Raw genomic sequence first — 24689 nt, forward strand, 5'->3', positions numbered from 1 at the left:
TGGCTATCAGTGATGTATGAATTCATGAAAATGCAGCATAATATAAAGTTTACGTCAACTCTGCATCATGTTTTCCTCTTATTTCTGACTCAGTGAACTGTAATAACCAGCAGTGACCAACTGACACGCAGCTCAATCTCACAATAAATATTAGAAGAACACAAGCTCATTTCAGCAGAAAATGAAAGAAATCACTTCAGGAGATGCGACGAAATGAAATGTTTTGCCCCCTCAGACTAAGAATAACTAAGAATAAACCAGACCATCGTCTACGTGTGAAAAACTCAGGCGTGGGTGTACTGAAACAGATCCGAACATGCTTCATCTGACTGTGACGCATATGAGAACCAGGCCGGTGAGAGCAGCTCATCGTAGACGGTTCATCTCAGGACCTGAGTGCGTGTGCTCTCGGCCCGTTACGCTGCTCACAACCGTTTATTAAATCCTTCACATTGACTTGTCTGGATTCCACTTTTCTCTCTCTCGCATTCTTTTCTTGTCAGACCCACTTTGTCAGTTTCTGTCATGCTGTTTGCAGTGGTAATGTTACTCAACAGCATTAGTCATGTATAAAATGACGTTAGGAATAAGCGGGTATAGATGATGGATGGATGAATAGAACCTCGGACCAGCAGTTTATACGGCGTCATTTCTTCTGAAAATCATCCAGTTATTCTCATTAAAACATGATTCACAATTGCAACATATGATTGAGTTAGAGAGCGTGCTTGAGCTTGCGTATTCAAAAGTTTGTTTTCATAAACATTAACAAAAATGTTGACATGATGCAAAAAGATTGGCGTAGAGATCTGAATGCAAGATGTTGCAGTATTGCCAAAAAAGAAAAATGGAGCATACTTTCAAAAGTTCTTGTTGATATCAGCTGCAGTGGCTGAAGTGAAGCTTGAACCAGGTAGTTGAGGACTTCACCACACATGTCTCTGGTAGTGTAGGTGAATCATAATCTATAGACATATACTGTAGAAGAATATTCAGAACATTGTTTCTGCTAAAGGGTCAGTTGTCAGCAGAGGTGTCAAGTAACGAAGTACAAATACTTCGTTACCTTACTTAAGTAGAAATTTTGGTTATCTATACTTCCCTGGAGTAATTATTTTTCAGACGACTTTTTACTTTTACTCCTTACATTTTCACGCAATTATCTGTACTTTTTACTCCTTACATTTTAAAAACAGCCTCGTTACTCTATTTCATTTTGGCCTTTAAAAAAAAACTATCCAGTTAAATTGCTCCATCCGGATAGAGAGAATTTGGTTGTGGTTGTTTCAGATGTTCTTGTCCAGTTTTGTTCTTACATCCTTTGTCCTCAGATTCCTGCAACTAAACTTGGATGTACATTCCAATAAAGGTTAGGATAAATGATAACATGCCTCTGAAGTATGTTTTTGCACCATTACAATACATGTTAATGCTCAATAGTACACATATATGGTTCTTTAATATATTGCATTATACTAAGATACATTCATTTTCAATGGCTTTTGTCCTTAATGGCTTTTTTCCCCCTTACATTACTTTTATACTTTAAGTAGTTTTGAAACCAGTACTTTTATACTTTTGCTTGAGTAAAAAACTTGAGTTGATACTTCAACTTCTTCAGGAGTATTTTTAAACTCTAGTATCTATACTTCTACCTGAGTAATGAATGTGAATACTTTTGACACCTCTGGTTGTCAGTAACAGTATAAGTGAACACCCCAGATGGGACTTGAACCCACAATCCCTGGCTTAGGAGGCCAGTGCCTTATCCATTAGGCCACTGGGGCTGCTGGACCCTGGTGTTGGGAAGGTATTCCTGACAATGACAGGAACATGGCACATAAAGCATGCAGACACCGAAAACGGGAATGAAAAACAATGAAAACATCGGGCCGAGAGGCAGAAACAGTGATGTCATGAAGCAACAATGCTGCAGGACTCTTGAGTCGTGGACACAGAAGTGTGTTTCTGTGTCACTGGTCACAGGAAATAGTTTGTGCTCATCTTTTGACTGATGACGTGTAGCCAAACAGATTGATCAGACAACTCTGTGCATGTGAAGTACTAAATACTTTCCTTGTTTCCTGTCCAACCCACACTTATTTCCTAATAACTCAGTATTCCAGTTATGCTGTCAAACGCCTGGGCCAAAGCACACACGCTAGTGTTTAATGAGATCACTAGATGATCCATTCAGTGGATGCTTGCGTGATTTTCTCGATGATAGATGGCAGCTAGAGATAGCTTCTCTCTCTACCGCTCGCACATGCAAAAACATGTAGTTGAGACATTTTTGCACCCAGTGGTTGTTGAAATGTGTCTGCTGGACGTGCAGGGATGCACTTCCATCTATTCCATCTATTTTGCACAGTTAAACACAATAGAGGACATGAAAAAAACTACAGCTGCAGATACACATAAAAACCAGTCCTAGATTTTACTTGGGAGATGTAAATGTATGATATTATGGACACATTCAAGTCAATCCAATGCCATGTCCGCCACATGGACGTGAGTACAGTCAAGTACTCCATTAACACCAGCTTTCAAGTTCATGGGAATAAAACCACCAGCTCAGTAGAATCACAAAACTGCGCGGCTGCTTTATTGAACTAATTTGAACCTCTGAACTCACGCAGAGGCGGCATCATGTTTTACTCACATGTCACATTCACAATTACTGATAATCAGTCGCTGGCGGACACCGGGATCAAATCTGTGTTGGTTTCAATGGAGACGTCGATGTTTCACCCACATGCTGCCGGCTGCTTCTCTTGGCTGTTTAAACTACCGGCTACCGTCTCTTTCTGGACAGTTTGGACAAAATTAAATGTGATTTTATGGAAATGTTGAATTTCCATGCAAATTGGTTGGTTATTAGAGGCACTATGCAATGAATTAGTTAATCGTTGTCTGGATGCAACAGTGATCTAATTGGCTAAGCATTATTACGCAATTGTGCTGCTTTACCAGCTGAGTTGTCTTACCTTTTGGCTTCAAAATAACTGTCGGAAAAAGGAACAAAAAAGCTTCAGGTATTGCTTTTAAACCCACATAAGAATGACGAGATTTTATCTGAATTATTGAAAACACTGCAGAACAGATCTCAGCCTGTTTTCAAAGATCAAGTAAGCAGGTTACACTTCACGCTGCACTTCACGCTGCACGTTTATAAGTTCATTTTTGATCAGCTGCGGCACCCGTTTCTGTTTGTAATCTGCAGGATAAATACGTAAACATTTGGAAACGATGATGCAGCTGAGCCATAAATGCTTCAGGATTGGCTCCTCCGGGTCATACGTGACCTTTCCTGATCTTCAAGCCCGTATTATGTAACTATAACAACCCAGAGACCAGCTTTAATGACGGTGTAAACAGCAACACGGAGACGGCAGATAGAGCCGCTCACTTTGTTCTGCTTGCTGTCAGCTGCGATGCCGCCGTGTTTCATGAAAGTGCAGCTGCCTGCAAGTATCACAGGAAACACATTATAACTTAACAGGTGAAAACTTTTCCTTTTTCCACTGCTCAGTGCACGGTTGCACATCTTCCTTCACCTTTCTCTTTTCTGGGTGCAGTTCTGTGATGAAGCACAAAAGCCTTCAGAGAACTATTAAAAATCAAGACACACTTCATTATTAATTTATTCTTTCAGATCTATTTCTATCTAGGCCAGTGCTTTCCAAGCTCTGGGCTGGATATGTTGCTGAAATGTTGATTTCTCTGGGACATTTATGTGGCACACAATCCGGATATTCTGTATTATTAATCGTAGTGGGACCAATCTCCAGCGGTGGCACCATCCTTTCCTCATCACTCGTCAAGTCAGACAGCCGCTGAAAGCTTAAACTTAAGTTTAAAGTTAGGACAGACACTCGATTTGCCTGCCGCCTGCAAAATATTAAGTTTAGCCACAAGCCTTGTTTTTTTTACATCAAAAAAAGAAAAGGACTTCATCCTTCTGTGCTGTTTGAAACGATTCTCCAGAGTAGTGCTAAATGTCTTTCTCAAGTAGTTTCTAAGACATTAAGGACCTCAATGCTTGAGGGTTTTCTCTGGAGTCTAATGGCAACCTTGCTTTGGCAACAACAACCCCTGACAACAGCGGACATTTAGTAAATTTCCCCTCGAGAGGTATTTGGTGTTTAATATCAGCGGCTATGTTTAGCCTCAAGCCTGTAATTAAGTAAAACTCCTGCCTTTAACAATCTAGAGACGTGTAACGTGCTGGTCCTCTTACTTTACGTCAACCGCTGTTTACAAGTGACAAGGGAGTTTAGCTTTATGCTGCTGTTTGCCGAAAATAACCCCCCCCCCCCATCCTTATGCGGACATACAATTCTCACAGCATTCCTTTCACTTTAGCAGCGCTGGGGAGTTTAATCCACAAAGGCACACTTGACTTGCTGGCCAGCGGGAAACCAGGAGATGGGATCAACGGCGCTAGACTAACTCTGACCATTAGTTTACCTCATTATCTGTAGATTAGAGCCCGGAGACGCAGGATATGAGGGTGTGTGGAGATGGAGCCGATACTCAGAGGTTCATGTGGAATTGTTCCCAGTAATGAATATGTTTATCCTCCAGTTTTCTCTCATTTCAAAGTATTTTATGCAAAGTAGATGTTCACAAGTCATGATCTCGGCCTCTGCAACGTCTTGCTGAAGGGCACCGCAGACTAAATAAATGTCTTTTCTCTTTAAAACCAAATAAACTCCGAACTTGAGTGGGAAGATGGTGGCTTTCTTGAGCAAGAGTATAAATCTGCTTGGGAATACTACATGCGCTACAAGCCCAACCAGAGCAAAAATATTTGATGCGTAACCTTTTGATGTGACCAAATTGATGTTCCCATGGCTGCATGCAGAAGAAGAAACCACAAGAATCTGATTCTGTCTCTTGTCAGTGATGGAAAGATCAGACAACTGCCACAAAAGGTTCAAAGTTGGACTTCCTTTTCCTGTTTAAAAAATAGAGGATGTAGAGTAAGAGATAGGGGGTTTGATCATCTGGCCTGGCTTTAAAGCTGAGATTCCTCATGAAATTGACCTTGAAAGTCAACTGTAGACATCATGACTGTTCATAACTATCGCAGAAGGGCCGTATCTTCCCTCGCTCCCTATTTATGAAATTCATGGATATTTTTATCACCCATTTTCATAAGTGGGACAGTATGTTTAACATGCTTTGAAGCTGAGCCAAGAAGTAGAGGCCTTAAAGACTGCAGTGTTTTTTTTTCTTCTAACTTGAGTGCGAACATTTGTGAAATAATATAACTTTGATTTGAATGCATAAATCCCAGACTCAGCATCAAAACAAGCAAACTCCTTTGAATCACAATCAGTAACACAGCAAGCAGAAATGGACACAGAATCACTAATGCACGCTGAAAAATAGTTTGCATTGTTGAAACATTGATGTAAAATGTTTGAGATGTGTGCTGATATGATATTTTTGAATTTGCTTTTAGCCGGCATGGTTATTGTTTGCAAGCAAATCCTGGGATCGCAAATTAACGCCTGCCAATTTACTAATTCAAGATTTTTTTTTTTTACCCACAATGGAGTGAGTCTGTAGAAAAGATGTAATTGAATTAAAATGGAGTTTAAGTTTCATTTGCAGCCATGCTCCATCTGTTTTTATCTCTCATTATCATTGTGGGAAAACTGTGAAAACGTGTCCCTGTCTCAGTGGTTCAGACCATAACCATCAAGATAGTGCTGGAACTTCATGGACAGAGTCAGAGGGAGGATGATGATGATGTAGATGATGAAGCATTTGATAATAACTCCAAAAATGTAAATGTATCCTGATGTTTGAGCCTTAATTCCATTTGATTCTTGAGTTATGACTTCAAGACTGAGTTTTATTAAGGCTTGATTTCATAACCCTTGAACAGTATATGAGGTTAATTTTGCTCTGTTCTTTGTTCCACATTACTTTTCAAGGGTATAAGTAAACCAACATTGTTTCAAACCCCAACTGTAAGCTTTTCTTTTTAAGATTAGGACATGATTGCAGCGATGTCAAATAATAAAACTGATCCAAGCGATTTAAGATGAAAGAGAAGAGCAGCTTTCACCTCTAACTGAAAACATTGAAGCATCATTGCTGGGTAGTGGGGCGGCTCACATGCCAGACTGCAGGCAACTGCGTGAATATGAAGCAATGAGAAAAAACAGCCAGTGAACATTCTCTCAGACAAAAAGAAGTCTGAAAAAAAAAATTAGATTAAAAGCAAACAGTGAATGGACTGTATTGTGTTTATATTGTAGCACGATGACCTGGACCTGAACAGCCTGACGATGATGAATAATCATTTGTCTCGAGGTCAAAGGTCAAGCAGTCCACGTGGGTCTGGTGTGTTGGTGACACAGTCCAGACGTAGTGTGTCTGTTTCAGCCATAATTCTGCTCTGGTATGTGCGTCTGTGCGAGTGTGTGTGTGTGAATGTGTGTCTCAGAGACATTAACTGGAACAGTAAAAGGCAACTAGAATGTGTAATCTTTTATTTTACGGGGAAAAATGAGAGCTGGGGTCAGGACTTGCACAAAAAAAGTGATGCATTTGGTCGCAAACTCATTCCCAGCGTATAGAAAACAAGTTGAGGTGATTTAATCATCAGACTCTAAGTGGTGAAACGTGAAGCCTTAGTGGTCGGAAACAAAAGTGAGCACTGGATTTCCACTGGAGACGGCTAATCCTGCATCTGGGAAAAGCTTCCAGCGCCCCGGAGGAGAGTGGATTCTGTCACTTTGTCACAGCAGGAGGTTAAGACATCAAGACACCCACTCCAGCGCAGTCGGCCGCCTCGCTAAAGACGCAGCACAGTGGGATGGTGATGTTTTATAGCAGCTATTTAGGACCTGGGTGTTAGAAATGATTTTCTGTGTTCGCATGTCTCCACACGAGTGCCCATCTGCGCGCCTACGGGCTTCGTTCCCAGGCCTCTGCAGGCTTCCCGCTGTAATTGTACCAGTAATTGGTGAAGTGATAACCCCATTTCCACAGGAAATGTGCCCCGGTTTCCTCGCCTGCCCCCCCCCCCCTCCACCGCTACCCCCCTCTGGTGGCGCAGCCAGCAACGTCCTCCCTTTGGGAACGTTGCAGCAGACAGCTAACGCTCCCTGGGGCTCCGAGAGCAGACAGACAGATGCTTATGAAGACACACAAACACGTGCAGCTTTCAGACGGACCACGCTGTAGACTGTGACAATAATTGGAAAGATTAATGTTAGGACTCTAGCTTTTGTGTGTACGCAGCGAAGAAAGAAAAATAGTGTTTTGATGTAGAAACTGAAAATGAACAAAGCAAAGTTGGACTCTCATGAGAGAGAAATAACTTCATTTTTGTTCTTTTTTTTCACTCGTATTTCTCTGCATGAGCAAAGCTTGGGAAGGTATTCTTCTGTAATATGTTGCAAGGACTTGCTTGGAACCTTCCTCCTTGAAAGTTGTCAGCGTTTATAAAGTGTGAGGTTATCCAGCTCTGCCTGTTTGGTGATGAAATCGGTGCAAATTCAACCTGCCCTTCAGTGTACGGCGCCGGACGTCCTTCCAGCCGCCTCGGGCTCCGACGTAGCCAGCATGGAAAACCCGCGCTGGCGTTGGCCGAGCTGTGTGTGCAAAATGGATTCTTTCCTGTCACACAGCTTTCCCCTGTTGTCCCTCCTGGCTCACCTGGACTGTTAGTGACGTGTCCATATCAGGAATAGGGGCTCAAACATGAATGCACAAGAGTTAAATGCTCAGTATTTTCAAAACAAATGCAATAATAGATAAGAAAACAAGAGAAAGATCAGAACCCCGAGGCGCTGAAGTTATGATTGGGCTGATGCAGATGTAATACAGATAACGTGGGCTGCAGCTGATGAGAGTACGGATCTCATTAAGCGAAAGATTGTGCAGTACTTCTGTGATTATTCCCTTTTTTGTGGTATTCCTACGCCAATAGTCACCTTTCAGCCAGTATAGTTATTTAAAACTTTGAGCAGATGGAGCCCTGATTCATCCACCATGCGAAGGAAGCATCTGAGGTATCATTATAGAGAGATGCAGCATGGGGGAAGAAAGAAACCATCAAAGTTTCCAGACTATTTTCTTTCAATTTAAAAAAATGAGGCTTTCACAGAGAATGAGAATGAAAGCTGTAGTCTGGATCTACTGTAACCATAAAACATCTTGAAGAGCTGAAGCAAACACCTGCTGGCTGATTAGAAGCAACTCAGCTTGTTTTTAGATCCGTTACCTCACATTAATCCATCCCGACTGGGACTTCTCTGTCTGAACCGCTGCATAACTGTTTACAGAAATCAAATTAGAGCATGCTGAACCGATTTGAAAGTCCCTTCTTTATATCATATGATTGGTGTCTGCGCTGCACACCACGGAGCCCAGAGCCGGTCCCTGACTGGAGACAAAGAGCCCTTGCCAAGAGGATGATGACATTATTGGGTTTCTATATGCACATGTAAGTGGATTCTCTATGTGAATTAGTGTTATGTAAAAGAAACTGCATTTAGCTGGATGAGTAAATCAAGATCTGTCAGGGTAAACTGCTGAGAAGAAATGTGAAACAGATTTACTGCAGGTTTTACATTTAACTTCTATTTAAATGCTGATAATGAATGTTTGTGATGATCAAACGATGTTGGCCAAGCTCTGTTTACTGCAAGTGTGGCTGGTATTTAGACCTTTTACCACATCTGAAGTAACAGCTATGTCTAAAAACAGATTTTGCAGCTAGTTATACAATAAACAAATTAATAAAAGGTCATTGCAAAACAAAAGAGTTCCATCCAGGATTGTTTTCAAGTCTGAAATCAGACAAAAATGTTCATTTGGGGCGTTTGCTTGAATGCAGGTGTCTTTGTTCATGAACATACCAGAACACAGATGCTGTGCAGTGTGTTTGTGTGTGTGTGTGTGTGTGTGTGTGTGTGTGTGTGTGTGTGTGTGTGTGTGTGTGTGTGTGTGTGTGTGTGTGTGTGTGTGTGTGTGTGTGTGTGTGTGTGTGTGTGTGTGAGCACGGTCGCACAAGTGACTGAGTGAATATTGTGCAATGCAGGAATGTTTTTAGCTGTATCACAAGCCACACATTTGCTCTAATCACATCGAGGTCCATCAGAGCTCCCATGACCAGCAGCCTTTAATCTAATGTTCACCAAGGACAGAAATATCTACCGACTGGCAAACACACACATACACACACACACACACACACACACACACACACACTCGCAGGAACTCACATAAACGAACACTAAGTAAACAAAACACTTATAGAGGAAAACTTGGACAGGCAGACACTTGCACTAATATAAAGGAGCCATTCATGCAACAGACATTTTCTGTGTGTGTGCGTGCACGGACCTGTTGGATTATGCCTTAGTATGTCTGGTCCTTTACATCGTAACATTTGGTGCCTTTGATTCCCAGTGACAGGGGTCAGAGGCCAATTGGTTCCGATCAGAGGTCAATACTCTCATTGACCCCTGTCAACTTGATGTTGATAAGAGCAGCTGCACCCTGCAAGCATGCATATGTGTGTGTGTGTGTGTGTGTGTGTGTGTGTGTGTGTGTGTGTGTGTGTGTGTGTGTGTGTGTGTGTGTGTGTGTGTGTACCTGCAATTATTTCAGCTGCCTCCCCTGAATCATACAAGCACGTTTCTTTCTTTTTTGATACAAAAACCTTTACCTTAATTGCCTCCCTTCATCTTATCGTCACATGCCATTACACAACTATTTAACAACTCCTATCTCCTGAAAAAGGACGGCCTTGAGCATCGATCCTGAGCTAACTGGTAGCCGCCACAGTCACATGAAAGTGCAGTTTCACTTAGAAGGATACAGCAGTAGAGAAACCCATCGGCAGAGGTGTCAAAAGTATTCACATTCATTACTCAGGTAGAAGTATAGATACTAGAGTTTAAAAATACTCTTGTAGAAGTTGAAGTATCATCTCAAGTTTTTTACTTGAGTAAAAGTATGAAAGTACTGGTTTGAAAACTACTTAAAGTATAAAAGTAAAAGTAATGTAAGGGGAAAAAAATTAAGGACAAAAGCCATTGAAAATGAATGCATCTTAGTATAATACAAATATATTAAAGAACCATATATGTGTACTATTGAGCATTAACATGTGTTTCAGAGAGCAGGAGATATGATGACTAGTTGCCTATAAGTATTGTAATGGTGCAAAAAGTCAAACTTCAGAGGCATGTTATCATTTATCCTAACCTTTATTGGAATGTACATCCAAGTTTAGTTGCAGGAATCTGAGGGAACAGATGTAAGAACAAAACTGGACAAGAACATCTGAAACAACCACAACCAAATTCACTCTATCCGGATGGAGCAATTTAACTGGATAGTTTTTTTTTTAAAGGCCGAAATGAAATAGAGTAACAAGGTTGTTTTTAAAATGTAAGGAGTAAATAGTACAGATAATTGCGTGAAAATGTAAGGAGTAAAAGTAAAAAGTCTACTTAATTAAGGTAACGAAGTATTTGTACTTCGTTACTTGACACCTCTGCCCATCGGAGCTTCAGATTGTGACCATTTTGTTACAGTTGACTCTTGCACCTGTTGATCGGGCCGACTTGCCACATCCCAATGTCTTAATGTTTTTCAATGTTTTTGTATTTATATTTATTGTACATATTTATTGTATTATCATGCAATTTTATATAAAGTTGTTTTTTATTTCTAGCACTCCCCTTCCCCTCTCCCCTCAAAGTGCTTATGCTCTTTGTTCAGGCTGCATTTGTAAATAAGAATTTGTTCTTAAATTGCTTGCCTGAGTAAATAAAGGTTAAAAAACATTTTTTTTCATGAGACGGACATCTGCATCGTGGGTTCTGGAAGGAGCACGGACGTCGGTGACCATTGTAGAAGCCATTATATGGCCACTCAATAAAATTACAGGCTGCACGTCAGCCGGGGAGAGAAGTGATCTGGTTTGAAGAAATCTAAACATATATTACCCAGCCTCTCCGCAGTTGGCCCTTTTAACCACTCTCTCTTCGAAAAGCACTTTACCAAAGTATACAGCTGTCTATGTTTTTATCTATATCCTCTGATTTTTAAAAATCTAATGGTTCTTCCAGCTTTCAACGTGATTTCATGCCATTTTAGGAGATGCGAGTTGTTTAGAGGAAAAAAAAGAAGAAAGAAAATCAATTTCAATCCAGAGTTTTTGAAAAAAGCGTGCAGAGTTGGAGAATGGATTGCCTCTGGGTCGATCAAGTCATCAGAAAAAGTGCCACCGACAAATGCTGCAACTTTCCCTCTCAACAGATTTCACTGCGGCATCTCAAAGCATCCATTCAGAAGTTATTGAGGGGAGAGAGAGGAGAGTGGGCTGACCTTTCATGGCTGTGCTGGTTTGATAATGGCTGAAGATTCCAGCCTTGGCAGGAGTGTGTGTGTGTGTGTCTGTGTGTGTTGACAGCCTGTTGAAGGTTAAAAAAGAAACGAGCCTGGGGACACAGATGATGCTTTATGTGCGGGTAAATATGTGTGTGGTTAGTGGCTTGCGCTGATCCGTATGTGTTCGCCCGTGCTGCAGCTTTGATCTCTTAGAAACACTCCATTACTCCAAACGTTCCCGTGTGCAGCAGCGCAAGTGTTGACGATAAGTATCGGCTGAATGCTTAAGCTGTGTGTGTGAAACATGGGTGATGGTCGGTGGAGGATTAGGGAGGAAGGCTGAGAGACCCCCTCAGATATCCCCCACATCCCCACCCACTCCCAATTATGTCGGCATGGCTGCTGTAACCACGGCAACTGTCCCAAGAGTTAGGGTGGAGTGGGTGCAGCTGGTTTTTAATGACTAAGAGGTGAGTGTCTGTGTGCATGCACGGTAAAGATTTACCCTTTTTTTCATACTGAATACAAGCCATTCATCTTTGTGAGGTCAAAATGGGAGAAAACGGACAGGGGAAAGTTTTCCAAGTATTCTGGCTATGCCTGTGTGTGTGTGTGTGTGTGTGTGTGTGCAAATCGGTTTGTGCAAAGTAAAGAAAACAAGACAGAGTTGTAATCACACAGGCATGTGTGGATGCAAAATCTAAATTGGTTTTCGGCATTGAACATGTGATGCTGACTCAGGCGGACGCTCAGCAACTTGGAGAAGATATCGTGTTTATTTCGGTGTGAGCGTGGGCTCCGTCTTGTGGCATCCTCCGCACTGTAACGCTGACTTAATGAGCTCCAAAATGAGTCGGGGAGCTGCACTTCAGCCCGTCCGCCCCCAACGGGAACCCGCCATGGCTACGGACGCCGAATCCTGCCGGCGTTCTCGCTGCAGAGGTGGTTTCACATTCAATTAAGCCGAGTTTTTCCCCTCATGTCGAATCAAACGAGGTCATGCTGCTCCCGACTCCTGCGGTGCGCGCACTGTAATTTGGGTGAAGTTCTGGCTGCTTGGGGAGGCAGAGGCAAGGCAGCTTCCCGTGGAGGGGGCGGCTCCCAGAAACACGCGTCTTTCACAAGGAAGCTGTCAAAATGAAATATAGAATATATTATTGTCATTCAAGTTACTGATGCCTTTTCATTTCATTTATTCCATTCATGGTATATATTCTTAATAATGTTGTACAAAATTCCATGAAGTACACATTATCACCATGAAAGAAAAGGAGCAGGAAGAAGAAAACTCTGTTAATACAATTACGTTGACTTACTGAACACCAATCTATCTATACACATATTTATAACAAGAAAACGAACAAAAATACCACTCTTCTATCTATTTTTTTCTCTTTCTCCTTCTTCTTTTTTGTAGGCACTTATCTTTTCTTTTTTAAACATTTTCTTAAGCTGATACAAACTTGTGCAACTTTTCAGTTCCTTGCTTTGTCCATGCCATAATTTTACACCTGTAACAGAAATACACATTTGTTTTATGTTTAGCCTTGCAAAAGTATGTTTGAAATCAAGTTTAAGTCTGTTGTCCTCATCCTCCAATCTGAACAAATTTTGTAACTGTTCTGGTAACGATCTATTTTTTGCTTTAAACATTATTTTTAAAGTTTGAAGTTCAACTATATCCGCCATTTTCAACAAACCTGCCGAAATAAATAATGTATTTGATGGTTCTCTGATGCCGACCCTGTGAATGACTCTCTCGCCTTACAAAAAAAAAAAAAAACTATTGGTAACTTACAGACTAAATGAACGTTTTTTTTAATTTCTTTTCTCATTTTAAGTCAAATCTGTTCAGAAAAACATTAGAGTTGAGGTCACAAACAGACAAATGTGTCATTTTAATTGAATTGCAGATGTTGTACAGTTGCAGAGGATGTATAGGGTATCTCAGGGCTATAGGGAGCGGAGGGTTTCTATTATTAGCATATCACCTCCCTTTTGATGCTCTGGAGCTCTGTGATCCATGGAAATATATCCTGTATCCTATATGTAGTTGATTTTATTGCTTTATCCTTTAGCTTTAGCCTCCCAGGAAACGAAGGAGAGATGTCACTGATGCTCTTCTGGTTCATCTTTCCCCGAATCAATTGAACAGGTGTTTACTACTAAAAGATTTATAAGTTCGTTAACTTCACATTGTTCATGGTTGATTTGGCAGGAAGTTCCACTTGAATAGTTTGTACTCGAGGCCGACTGAATCCAAACTTTGTCCCAAAGCAAACAAGATTTGTTTGAGCTGTCCGTGCCGGTGTCCCCCTCTGGGCTTAATGAAGCCCAGATCAGTGGGGGAACAAAACAATTTACCTTACCGACGCTTTGCTGGGTAACAACAAAGCACCCGGTAAGATTTCACGCTGCGCTAAACGTGAGTTTCTGCTATCTTGTTTGTTGTGTTGCAGAACCATTTCTCCCCTGCCGCGGCTGTTTCTCCGTCGCCGATTGTTTCGCCATTTCCACGGAGTCATGTCTTTCTCACTTTTTCTATGAACTAATTTCCTCCCTGCTCATCCATCACTTGTGTTTTTGCCCAACTGTCAGCATGTTGCGGTTCCTCTAACTTCAATCTTTCACTCCTCCGTGTTCTCCTTTTTTTGTCACCCTGTTTTCTCAACCTTTTCTCCACCTCTCTTACTTCGTAATCCGTTTTTTTGTCTTCCCCTGCTGCTTTCCTCACTCATTATCCATCCAATCATCATTTTTCACCTTGTCTTCATGGGAGTTTTGCCATCTCTTATCTTTCACTTCTTTTTTTTATCAGCCTTTCCACCCCATCTTCTCCCACCTTATCCAACTATCTATGCAGTAATTTCCAGGCTGCCATCGACCTACGATTCTCCATCTTGCCCTCGGCTACTATTCCCCTTCACACTGTTCTTTTGTTCGATTCAACTTCCTCCTCAATCCAGCCCCGTGTCCATCATTTGCCCCACAGCGTCACTGAAACATGATTCTTTTCTTTTTTTCTTTACTGGAACACCCCCCTCCACCCCGTTCCACCCATCTCACCCAATCCCTCCCTGTCTCATCTTATCCCTCGTCTTCCTGCTGATCCTCATCCTTATCCATCATTATTTATTCATTTCTTCCGTCACAATTCCCTCCAGTGCGTTTGCCTCCTTTTGCCCCCTCCTGTTTTCCCCTTTTCTAATCTGTCCATCATCTCGTGGTATTTTGACATTTTTCCCATTCTCATCTCGCAACTGTCTCCCTCCATCAAACCGTTTTTCATCTCATTGTCCTTTTTTTTTGTCACATAATTTCTCTCCTCTCTCCTCCAGCTGTTCCTCATCTCTATCACCTCCTCATCCTCACTTCAGACTTGTCCACTTTTGCATTTTCTGTGCAGAGTTTAAAATGGTAAACCAATGCAAGAAAACGAAGGATCACAAACAATTTATATTTAATTGATAACAGACTTTTAACTCAAAGAAACATATTTCAACCATTTAATGAAGAGAAATCTCAGCAGATGTAATAAATCTACTGCATAAAATGTAAATGTGCCTTTTGATTCAGTCATATTTGCTTTTTTAATGTGCTCAGGAACATTTTGCTGTCAAAATCATCCTTTTCAGCTTCTACTTTAAGACACATGACCTTCGTGATGTTCAAGCGCTCTTGCAGAATTCATAACTGAATTTTTAGCAAACTGTTCAGTTCCCAAACTCCCATGTCTACCACCTTGCGTACTGTTAGTTGGAGATACTTTTCCTGAAAACCTGCTTTTGGTGAGCACCAAATAAATCTGTTACTGTTGCCAAGCTAATGCTCTGTTTGGACTTTAAAGACTTTTTTTCGGTGAGTCGCCCCTGCAGGTCAATTGCTTGCAAAATGTTTCCGATTGCAGATGCGAACACTTTGACACCAGCAGCTGCAGAGTTCCCTCTAGATTATCCCGCAAAGTGAAATAATACATTTCACCTGGCTGTGCTTGTGGTGATGGAAAGGACATCCACTCATCAATGGGTTAAGTCAAGAGTCAGAGGTCTTTCTAACCTCTTTAATGTAATGTGATAATGTAAATGAAAACATAAGGTCAGTTATTAGGTTCTATGTGTCGGAGTATTTTATCTGTCGGCTGGTTCAGACAAAGATGCCCAAAGATGATGAAAAAAGTCGAGTTTTCCCTGGATACACTTACGGTTCCATGTGACGATACAGTACATACCAACTAAAGAACTGTATAGAAAAGTCACACGGCTCACGGCGGGAGACTTCTTAATTGGGCTGAGTTGTGGAAAACTGTCAGCTCGCCTTTTTGATGAATCTGTAAAGGGTCAAAACAAATCAGATTCAACCTCCTGTAAATGTAACGAAGCATCACGGGGTTCCACATCATCTTTTTTTTGTCTCCTAACAGCCATAAGAACATAAAGAAATACCCGTTAACTAATTTTCATTCCTGGAAAACCCATTTATGAACGAAGCACGTGTAAAAACACGTTTCATGACGACGTCCTGCTGATAAGAAACTCTAGTTAGGAGAAAATCCTTATTGACGGGAGCTGTGTGTTGCATCTGAAGAGACGTTAATTGAGCAACTCTGCAGGGTATTCCTTCAGACCTTTTGTTTTTTAATTGCACTGAAAATGAAAAAGAAAGAGAAGAAACATGCTCAGAGGGAGTGGCGGCGGGGGAAAATAGTTGAATCTGCTTAAGTACGATGAAAAGAAAAACAAACTCATATTGGAACCTAATTGTAAAACACGGGGTGTGGTAAGTGGAGGGATGTTGGTCCTGAAAAACACAGTTATTTTCATATCCGACTGAATCTGTTATCCTTCCAGCATGTTCTTCATCTGCTCAAGGATATCTGTGCCCTGTTCAATAAAAATAGATCAATAAATAAACATTGTAGACTGGGAGAATTTCTGAGAGACTTATTTTCCCTCAGGTCTCTTTTTTTGCATAAGATACAAGGTTTTAAGCAACTTCTTTATGCACTTTTAGTATTAATTTCTCCATCCTGCACACCGTTGTGAACCTAAAATCACATTGCACATTAGCTGTGATGAACATCGAGCTCCAAACTTCAGATTATTTTCTGCAGAGGGCAGACGCCGCGCATCTTTAGGTGTTTAAAGTCTCGTTGTCACCTAAACAAATAAGTATTCACCCGAGCTTCTGCAAATATGCTGCAGCTGACAACGACCTTCCTCTCACGTCGCTCTGCTAGTTGGCAAATCTGAGACTTTTGTTGCACATGACACACAGTCTGTCACATTTCCAGGCTGTCACACAACACTGAAAGACTGTGACTTTTCCATGACCGCATCGGTTTTGTCTTTTTCCTGCTTTCGTGGTTTTCTTTTGACCTCACGCTTCACGAGTTCATTTTCATTAACTTGAAACACTTCAAGAGATTAAACTAAGAGAGTATTTGAAAGAACACATGCAGCGAAATATTGGAGATACTGACAATCATCGATGGCTTTGATGTTAGATTGCTTTTTAAGCTCCGTTTTGACATTGCTGTTTGAGCAAAAAGAAATAAAAAACAGTCAGCCACAGCAACGTGCTTAGATTTGATGTATAGATATCTGTTTGTTTGGTGTATAAGCGGTAATCAAAGGTGAATTAAAGGCATGCTTTATTTTTGTGTAGTTGGTTTGCATGTCCTCCACTTGTTACAGGTATTTTTGACATTTCTGAGTCAAACTGGGACTAAACCAAACTGGCAAAACACAGTGACGACTCAGCATTTAGAGAAGAAGCTGAACAGGTTTGAACTTTATCATAAAGCAATGAAATCTGATCAAGACAGATTCGTCAACATCCCTGTCTGTACAAGCAGGAAGACAAATGTTAGTTCTTTATCACAAATAGACCTGTAAAGAAATTAAAGGAACCATCTAGAGTTAAAACAACCCTCGGCCTTTTATTATTGTTTATAGTGAGGAGTTAAAAACCTCCATCAGGGACCAAAACTCCTTTTGATTCATAAGGTTTTGTTAAGTTTATATTTTTTAACCATCCAAGTTTAGACCTAGGGTTGTTTAAACTCTGGAATGGTCCATTTTTAAAGGTTTTGTACAGACATCTGTCCGGTTGCTGCCACTTTGTGTGTGTAGCTGTGAAAGAAGGAAAGTTCACGGCCTCTACTTCCACCATACATGCCGATGAAAGCGTCAAGACAAAGATTCCTGCACAAACGGCCCTTTTTGTAAACCTTTTGTACAAATGCAAAGTTAAAATGGCCATGGTTTGTAGGGATTGCTTTATTGCAACCAGCGCCAACATTAACTGCCATGTTGCTGCAAACATATTCTTCTAATTCCACATTATTTTGCATTATCTTGTTTTGAACAAAAGTTCAACAAAAGTTTACATTTCTTACAATTTAATAATAAACCTAGAGTTGGGTTATCTCCAGAATATTCATTTAGCTTTTAGTCGTGTGATCGCAATTATTCGAGATAATCACTTACTTGAGGTTTTAATCCCCTTAATCATTTTTATTAACTGTATGAAAGCAGCAGGGATATTTGCATTGGACTTGATGCTTTTTCTCTTTTTTACCATTTTACGGAGTTGACAGACTATAGTACGGATAACCACATTCCTTTCTTCATAATAATAAGGTGGATTTAAAAGGTATTATTATATGTTATTGCATAACTGTGGCTTTAACTGCAGTAATTTGTATGACAAACAATCGTGCACTATAACTTTATACCTATACCAAGCCCTTATCATAATTGGAATTGCACTGGATTCCCATGAAATGTGAAAACTGATATTATTGTTCTTTTCTAATTCAGTTAAACGCCGCCAGGTTTGATTTCCCCAGAGGTTTTCCATGCAGGAAGTCCAGGTTGTTGTGATACTTTCAGAGACATTACCTTGATTATACTGAGCGTGATACACCTCAGAACTCAGCGCCAGCTCAGATTTAACAGCTTAAAGAAACAAACTGCGTGTTCGGGAGGCGGTATCCCTCAGTGTGGAGAAACGGCCCAAAGCCAAAACATGAAATTGACTTGACCGCCGTTGTCAAAGGTGATAAATCCTGAAGTTAAACATTTATGTTTAACTGGGCAGCATTTAAATTGTGAAGCTGGATTATCGTAAATATAACGATTCAGCTTTGGATCTGATCTCAGTGGTTGGAAAATGTTCTCATCTCGTCTGTTTGGAGTATGCTCAGAGTTACATACTCTGCTTTTTAGGTTCAAGCATGTTTTCTGAGTGGTTTTTACTTCACACTGCTATTTAGAGCTGACGACGTGTGAAGCCGTGCCTGCCGCTGCCGCTTCAACGCTCCTGTGTCGAAGCTTTTCTGCTTCTCCATCACTCGGACTCCAAAAGTGAGGAGCACCTGGCTGATAAAACACCAACGTCAGTTTTGAGACGGACGGACGTGCAATTTCTGTCCTCGTTCCGATATAATCAGAGCATCTCCCGCACCATAGTTCTCATAGTTTACTCGGTGCAGCGGACTGATCATTTAAAAAAAATGTAACGTCTGCGTTCATTATCTGCGCTTTCGCAATCTCTTGTTATTGTACAGCTTGTCTGCAGATGCAGCTTCGGGCTCGGTGCGTTGGTGTGTGTGTGTGTGTGTACGGGTGCGTGAGCCTGTTTGTTTGTCCACAAAAGATACATTACAGTTTCTTTGTCTGATATGAGTGTCCAGCCAGATAAGAGAAATGAGGCAGTAAGACAAACAGCAGACGGCTACGTGTCCCAGATGGCACAGGTGTGGGAAGGTTTTGTCGCTTTATCTCAGCGTTTATCGCTCAAGATAATATTTTACGTCAAAACCGGGCCATTGTTATGCCGGCCAGATATTTGATTTGTTTATTTCACCGTGGGAAATAAACATTTTAGCTCCCAGATTGACAACAAACTAAGTTAAGCTCAGTGTTACATCATTGTTTTATGGCTTAGCATGACAGTTTCATCAAGAGTTGGTTGTTAGCAGAGGTGTCAAGTAACGAAGTACAAATACTTTGTTACCTTACTTAAGTAGAAATTTAGGTTATCTATACTTCACTGGAGTAATTATTTTTCAGACGACTTTTTACTTTTACTCCTTACATTTTCACGCAATTATCTGTACTTTTTACTCCCTACATTTTAAAAACAGCCTCGTTACTCTATTTCATTTCGGCCTTTAAAAAAAAACTATCCAGTTAAATTGCTCCATCCAGATAGAGTGAATTTGGTTGTGGTTGTTTCAGATGTTCTTGTCCAGTTTTGTTCTTACATCCGTTCCCTCAGATTCCTGCAACTAAACTTGGATGTACATTCCAATAAAGGTTAGGATAAATGATAACATGCCTCTGAGTTTGACGTTTTGCACCATAACAATACTTATAGGCAACTAGTCATCATATCTTCTGCTCTCTGAATCACATGTTAATGCTCAATAGTACACATATATGGTTCTTTAATATATTTGCATTATACTAAGATGCATTCATTTTCAATGGCTTTTGTCCTTAAGGGCTTTTTTCCCCCTTACATTACTTTTACTTTTATACTTTAAGTAGTTTTGAAACCAGTACTTTTATACTTTTACTTGAGTAAAAAACTTGAGTTGATACTTCAACTTCTACAGGAGTATATTTAAACTCTAGTATCTATACTTCTACCTGAGTAATGAATGTGAATACTTTTGACACCTCTGGTTGTTAGTGGTTTGAGGAGAATGTTTATTTGACAAAAAGATAAAAATACAAAGCCTCAGGCCTTCTTCAGCTAGTTAAGGTCAAGCAGCCGCTTCGCTTTTCCTTGTACTTCTTCGAACTCAAAGTTATTATTTTTTTCCTCCTCTGTTGTAGATCTGGTGCAGAACGGCCGGCTGCTGACGCTGCCCCTGGTGGCCGGAGACCTGCACTCCCTGCTGCCGGACGAAGACAGGCGACGTCTCTACGTGGCCATGAAAGACAGCCTGCTCTCCACCAGTCTGGATGACATCACGCAGAACCCGCGACAGGTTAGAGGAGCCGTGGTGCAATACAAACATTCATTATTGATGATTGGCGATACGCGGACGCATCACCAAATCAGAAAAGATTAAGAAAACTGATGAGGCTCGACGGAGCCGAGGACCGGCGGTTTAATGAGAGCCACACCCCTGCTGACTAATATCCTGTCTGCATTCTTATCTGTCTTCAAGTATCATGTGCTGTTGTTACAAAAATCTTTGTTTCTTTTTCTTTATTACCTTTTTTTTTCTTGCTCTTACCTTCATTAGCTCATTCAGTTTCAGTGAAACTAGGACCGGATTTTAAATTTTGACGCTAGTTAAGGTTCAATAATAGTATTTCAACCCCCCTGACACAAAAAAAGAAGATGCTTGAGTTGTTTTTTGCCTTTTTCAAAGGAGTTCATGTGTATTTAAGACGATGGAAAGAATTGATGTCTTGAATTAGTTTTTCTTAGAGATTATGTGACTTGCATGACTGAACATATGAATTATCACCTGTTTCAGCTTTCACTGACTAAAAATTACAAAAATTCAGATATTATAAATGAAAAAAGAACTGAAATCCATCTAGAAAAACAATATCCCAAAGAGATTTTTCCTGTGTATCTGGCCAAAGTGACTGTTTTTTGTGTCTTTCACCTTGAAGTTTTGTTTTCGTTTAGTAATTATTCTGCTGTTTATTACAGCCATTAAGCAGGGATAAAGTCCATATCACCACCGGTTAATGGGATTATACAGCATAATTTATTCACCCCAAAGCAGGTAATGGTTTATAAAAAGGCTAATGTCCATTTTTCATGAAGATCCATTTGGCAGACAGATGGAAACACAACTACTGTGTCATCTTTCCACGTCTTTCTAGTTGGTCCTCCACTGATGCTGAAAAAACATCTTTTACATGTTACTGTAGCTTTCAGGGGACGGGCGGCTTTCGTTTAGCCTGGAAAACCATTTATCATGTTATTCTTAGCAGCTTGCCAAAATAAAGAAAAAAACAAACCCTGAAAAGACATTGAAATAATGAGTTCCAGTCAGGCCACAAGTCCTTTTACATACATTTCTTGCATTTTTTTCGTCCTCAGTTTTCTGTTTACTTCTGATCCGCTCTGGGTCGGCGTGGAGGATCCATTATTCCTCAAACAAGAACATCTGAAATCTGGAAGAAATGAACTGCTGTTGTCTATTTTTTATACTGTATTTACCTTAAACTAGATGGTCTTAGTAGAGAAAATCATGAAAGTGAGGAGTGAAATGTGGTGAAGATCCAGACCTCCAGGAAGGAGCTTGTGGACTAAACGGCTCGACTGCGTTTTTATCTCAGCAGCTAACGAGTCAGCTATCATTTTCCCTCACATTACATGTATATAAATCAGCAGAAAAGGCTGCTACCTGTGTCCCGTCCACAAAAAGCAATATTTAATTACCTGATTTGATATTCTGGTATGAACCTTGTCCAGTTGTTGCATCTTTTTAAGTGGTGATCAACACTTAAAGAAAGGGATTTTCACATGATGCTTTGTTAAGCTTCATGAAGAAGAAGCTTAGTAATATGGAGCTTATATCCCTGAGGCAGGAAGTGTACTGTAAACTGTTTTTTTCATTTTTTTTTCCATGGTGCAGCTGGTCTAGTTCCCAGCCTGCGAGCACTGGTGCATCCAAACACACCCAGCATCAATCGGGATAATATTCATTCTCGTAGGAGATCAAAAACCAAGGTTTGCAGAAGAAAATAAATAAAGCAACCTTCAGATTCAGAGGATTATAAATCCGTGGGGAAATCATCGGAAGAAAAAAACAACTACAGTAACGGCTTGTTACAGTATCCTGTTTCACCGCGGCCGTATTACAGCTTCAGAGCGCCAGACCGACACGTTAATGGCTGACTGAGTTCAGGGTCACGGCGGAGACAGCGACGGCGGGCTTTCTCATAACTGTGACCTGTCGCATCAAATCAATACCCTCATCAGTCACATGCGCATGCGAGCAATCAGGGGAGCGGACAGGTAGACAAGACAGACAGAGAGCGGCGGAGCTGGCCAGCCACCCACTCAGCCGGGCAGCCAGCCAGCAAAAAGCAGAGATAATCACAGTTAACTCGTAATTCAGCTCCATGCGAGCTGTCGAGTTATGTATTTATGCATACAGTACTCGTCGGCTGTTTATACCCTTCCAGCTTGTGTGCAGTTTTTTCCCCTGGTGGTGTTAAAGCCCCCCCCTCTCTGAGCCATATTCTCAACATTTCTGTCCATTTTCTCCACAGACGTCCAGATGGGTATCTTTTCCTGCAGAACTTTAAATCGGTGCATTTAAATGCCGAGCATTTTATGGAAAACTGACAAATAATCAGTCCCCACGGTTCCGGCTGTTGCTTTTAGTCATATTTAGTCACTAACCAGAGAAAAAAAAAGGGCATTCTTTTTACGTGAGTCTGCAGCTGGCAATTGTTATTACACACATTGTTTGTGCATGTGTTTTTGCTCTTTTGCCACTTTCGTCTTGCCCTCTGCAACGCAAAAAATTCTCATTTTCATCACTTTATCCTTTTTTCTAGTCTGATTTATGCGCCCGGGCTCTCCTTGTACGTTGGACAAAGTGGCAGCCGGCATGCTTTTCACACAGCGAGGCCGATCCCCATTAACCGCAGTCTTTACCTGCTGGTTCTCCTTCAGCGGTGGTCCGTGTTCCTGTCAGTGTGTGGTATTTGGAGATTAGGGAGAGCGTGGCCTCTAATCTAATCTGATGGTCTCAGCGCTGCTCTGGGCTCTGCGGGAACAACTGCATACGGGAACAATTACTGGACATCCAGAAATACTTTCCTAAAACCGCCAACATTTATCACTAATCACTTGGTACAAGTTAATTTTGCAGTTTCTGGATTGAGGAGAGACTTCCAGAGTAGTGGCGCGTTTGGATATCACTGATAAGCATGTTTCCTACGTCTTTAATTGTTAAGGATCTATGATAGATTGTTTTATTTGATTTTACTCTGATTGATTTTGATGCGCGGTGAAATATTGTCCTGTGTTTCTTCAGATATGTGTCATTTCTGTTTTCTAAGTGTGGCTGTCCATCATATCAGTCCCATCTCTGCGTCTTGACTCGGGTCTCTGAGGGAATGACCGACTCAGGGAAACATTTAGATTAGTCATGTAGCTGCCTCAATTCACCCTCCTGCACATTATCTTTACTTGTGTTACTTCCTCTCTTCTTGGATTCACATAAAAGCAGTGAAATAATTGCAGTTTTGGAGTTTTTAACCCACAGATGAAGGGCCAGCCAGTCCAATGTTCCTGTCGTTTAGATTAAATTAGTTCCAGTATGCTTTGTAAGTTTTGAAGAAATTGGTGAACTGGTGTTGCCAATGTGTTTACTCACAACAAAAACGTTGTTATCAAGAGTTAGAATCTCACATGAATCCAGAATAAGCTCACGATCAAACCAAAGCACATCTGAAACGAGAAACAGCCTTTGTCTCTTTTTTTAGATCAGGTCAGTAATTCTGGTGTTTGATAATCTTCTGCGTACCTGGCCCCGAACCCTGGCTGGATCAGCTCCACCTCGCCGCCAACACTCGCTCTGCTCCGTCGCGTATCTCCTCTGCGGAGCAGATGTGCCACAGACGTTTCAGTGGTTTTATTTCAACATTGTAGGGAGGAGATGTGTTCAAAGGGCTGTCTCGTTAAAATGTAGCTTTAAGTACAAAAACTGTCTGGTGGTTAAAGGCCTTTATTGCTCCAGGTTCGGCTCCTTTGTTGATGACAGTGTTACAACCATGGAGTCGCAAATAAACGTAAGAACTGGCTGCTTTGACCTGGAGTCCAACTCAGCTGAAAAACAAAACTATAACTGGTACAACAACAGAAATAATGATGTTTATTATAAAGCTTTATAAAAAACAGATTTCTAAAATGAAGCAAAACCGAAATCTGTAATTTGTTAATCCAGTTTAGCCTCTATTTAACAAACACAAGCACGGATTAAATGTTTTTCAGTGTTTTCGCAGAGCAAACGATGAACAGATTTCAAATTCGATCCCTATGAAAGACACAAAAGAGCAAAGAAAGAGAAGTTTATGGAACATGTTCGTAACATTGTTATGGTTTAAAAGTTTAGCATTTTCAAAAGGGAGTAAATGTTAAATTAAAGAAGAAAGAAAAAATGCTTCCCACTGTTAAATTGCAAATTGGTTTGGTCGTCTTAGATTATGAGAATATTCAGAGAATTTGGGGAGATTTCAGTGCATAAGCAAAGGTTGGAAACCACGGCTGGATGTCTGCATGAGAAACTCTCGTTCTCTGTAATCAACCTCTGTAATCCATAATCG

The 24689-nt window shown here is 40.8% G+C and overlaps 1 protein-coding gene and 1 non-coding gene across 3 annotated transcripts in view; one reads left to right on the forward strand and one right to left on the reverse strand.

Annotated features, from left to right (window-relative positions):
• sema3h (sema domain, immunoglobulin domain (Ig), short basic domain, secreted, (semaphorin) 3H) overlaps positions 1-24689 on the forward strand; it is a 68316-nt gene that overhangs the window by 6461 nt on the left and 37166 nt on the right. For both annotated transcript variants that reach the window (XM_061736705.1, XM_061736706.1), the window contains exon 2: positions 20217-20371. In XM_061736705.1, coding sequence (XP_061592689.1) covers positions 20217-20371 — 155 coding nt within the window. The remainder of the gene's footprint in view (positions 1-20216; positions 20372-24689) is intronic.
• trnar-ccu (transfer RNA arginine (anticodon CCU)) lies at positions 1715-1787 on the reverse strand. Its single transcript has one exon. It is a non-coding gene; the product is annotated as a tRNA-Arg (tRNA).

The sequence above is a fragment of the Cololabis saira genome, chromosome 12 (assembly GCF_033807715.1).
Source record: "Cololabis saira isolate AMF1-May2022 chromosome 12, fColSai1.1, whole genome shotgun sequence".
NCBI lineage: Eukaryota > Metazoa > Chordata > Actinopteri > Beloniformes > Belonidae > Cololabis > Cololabis saira.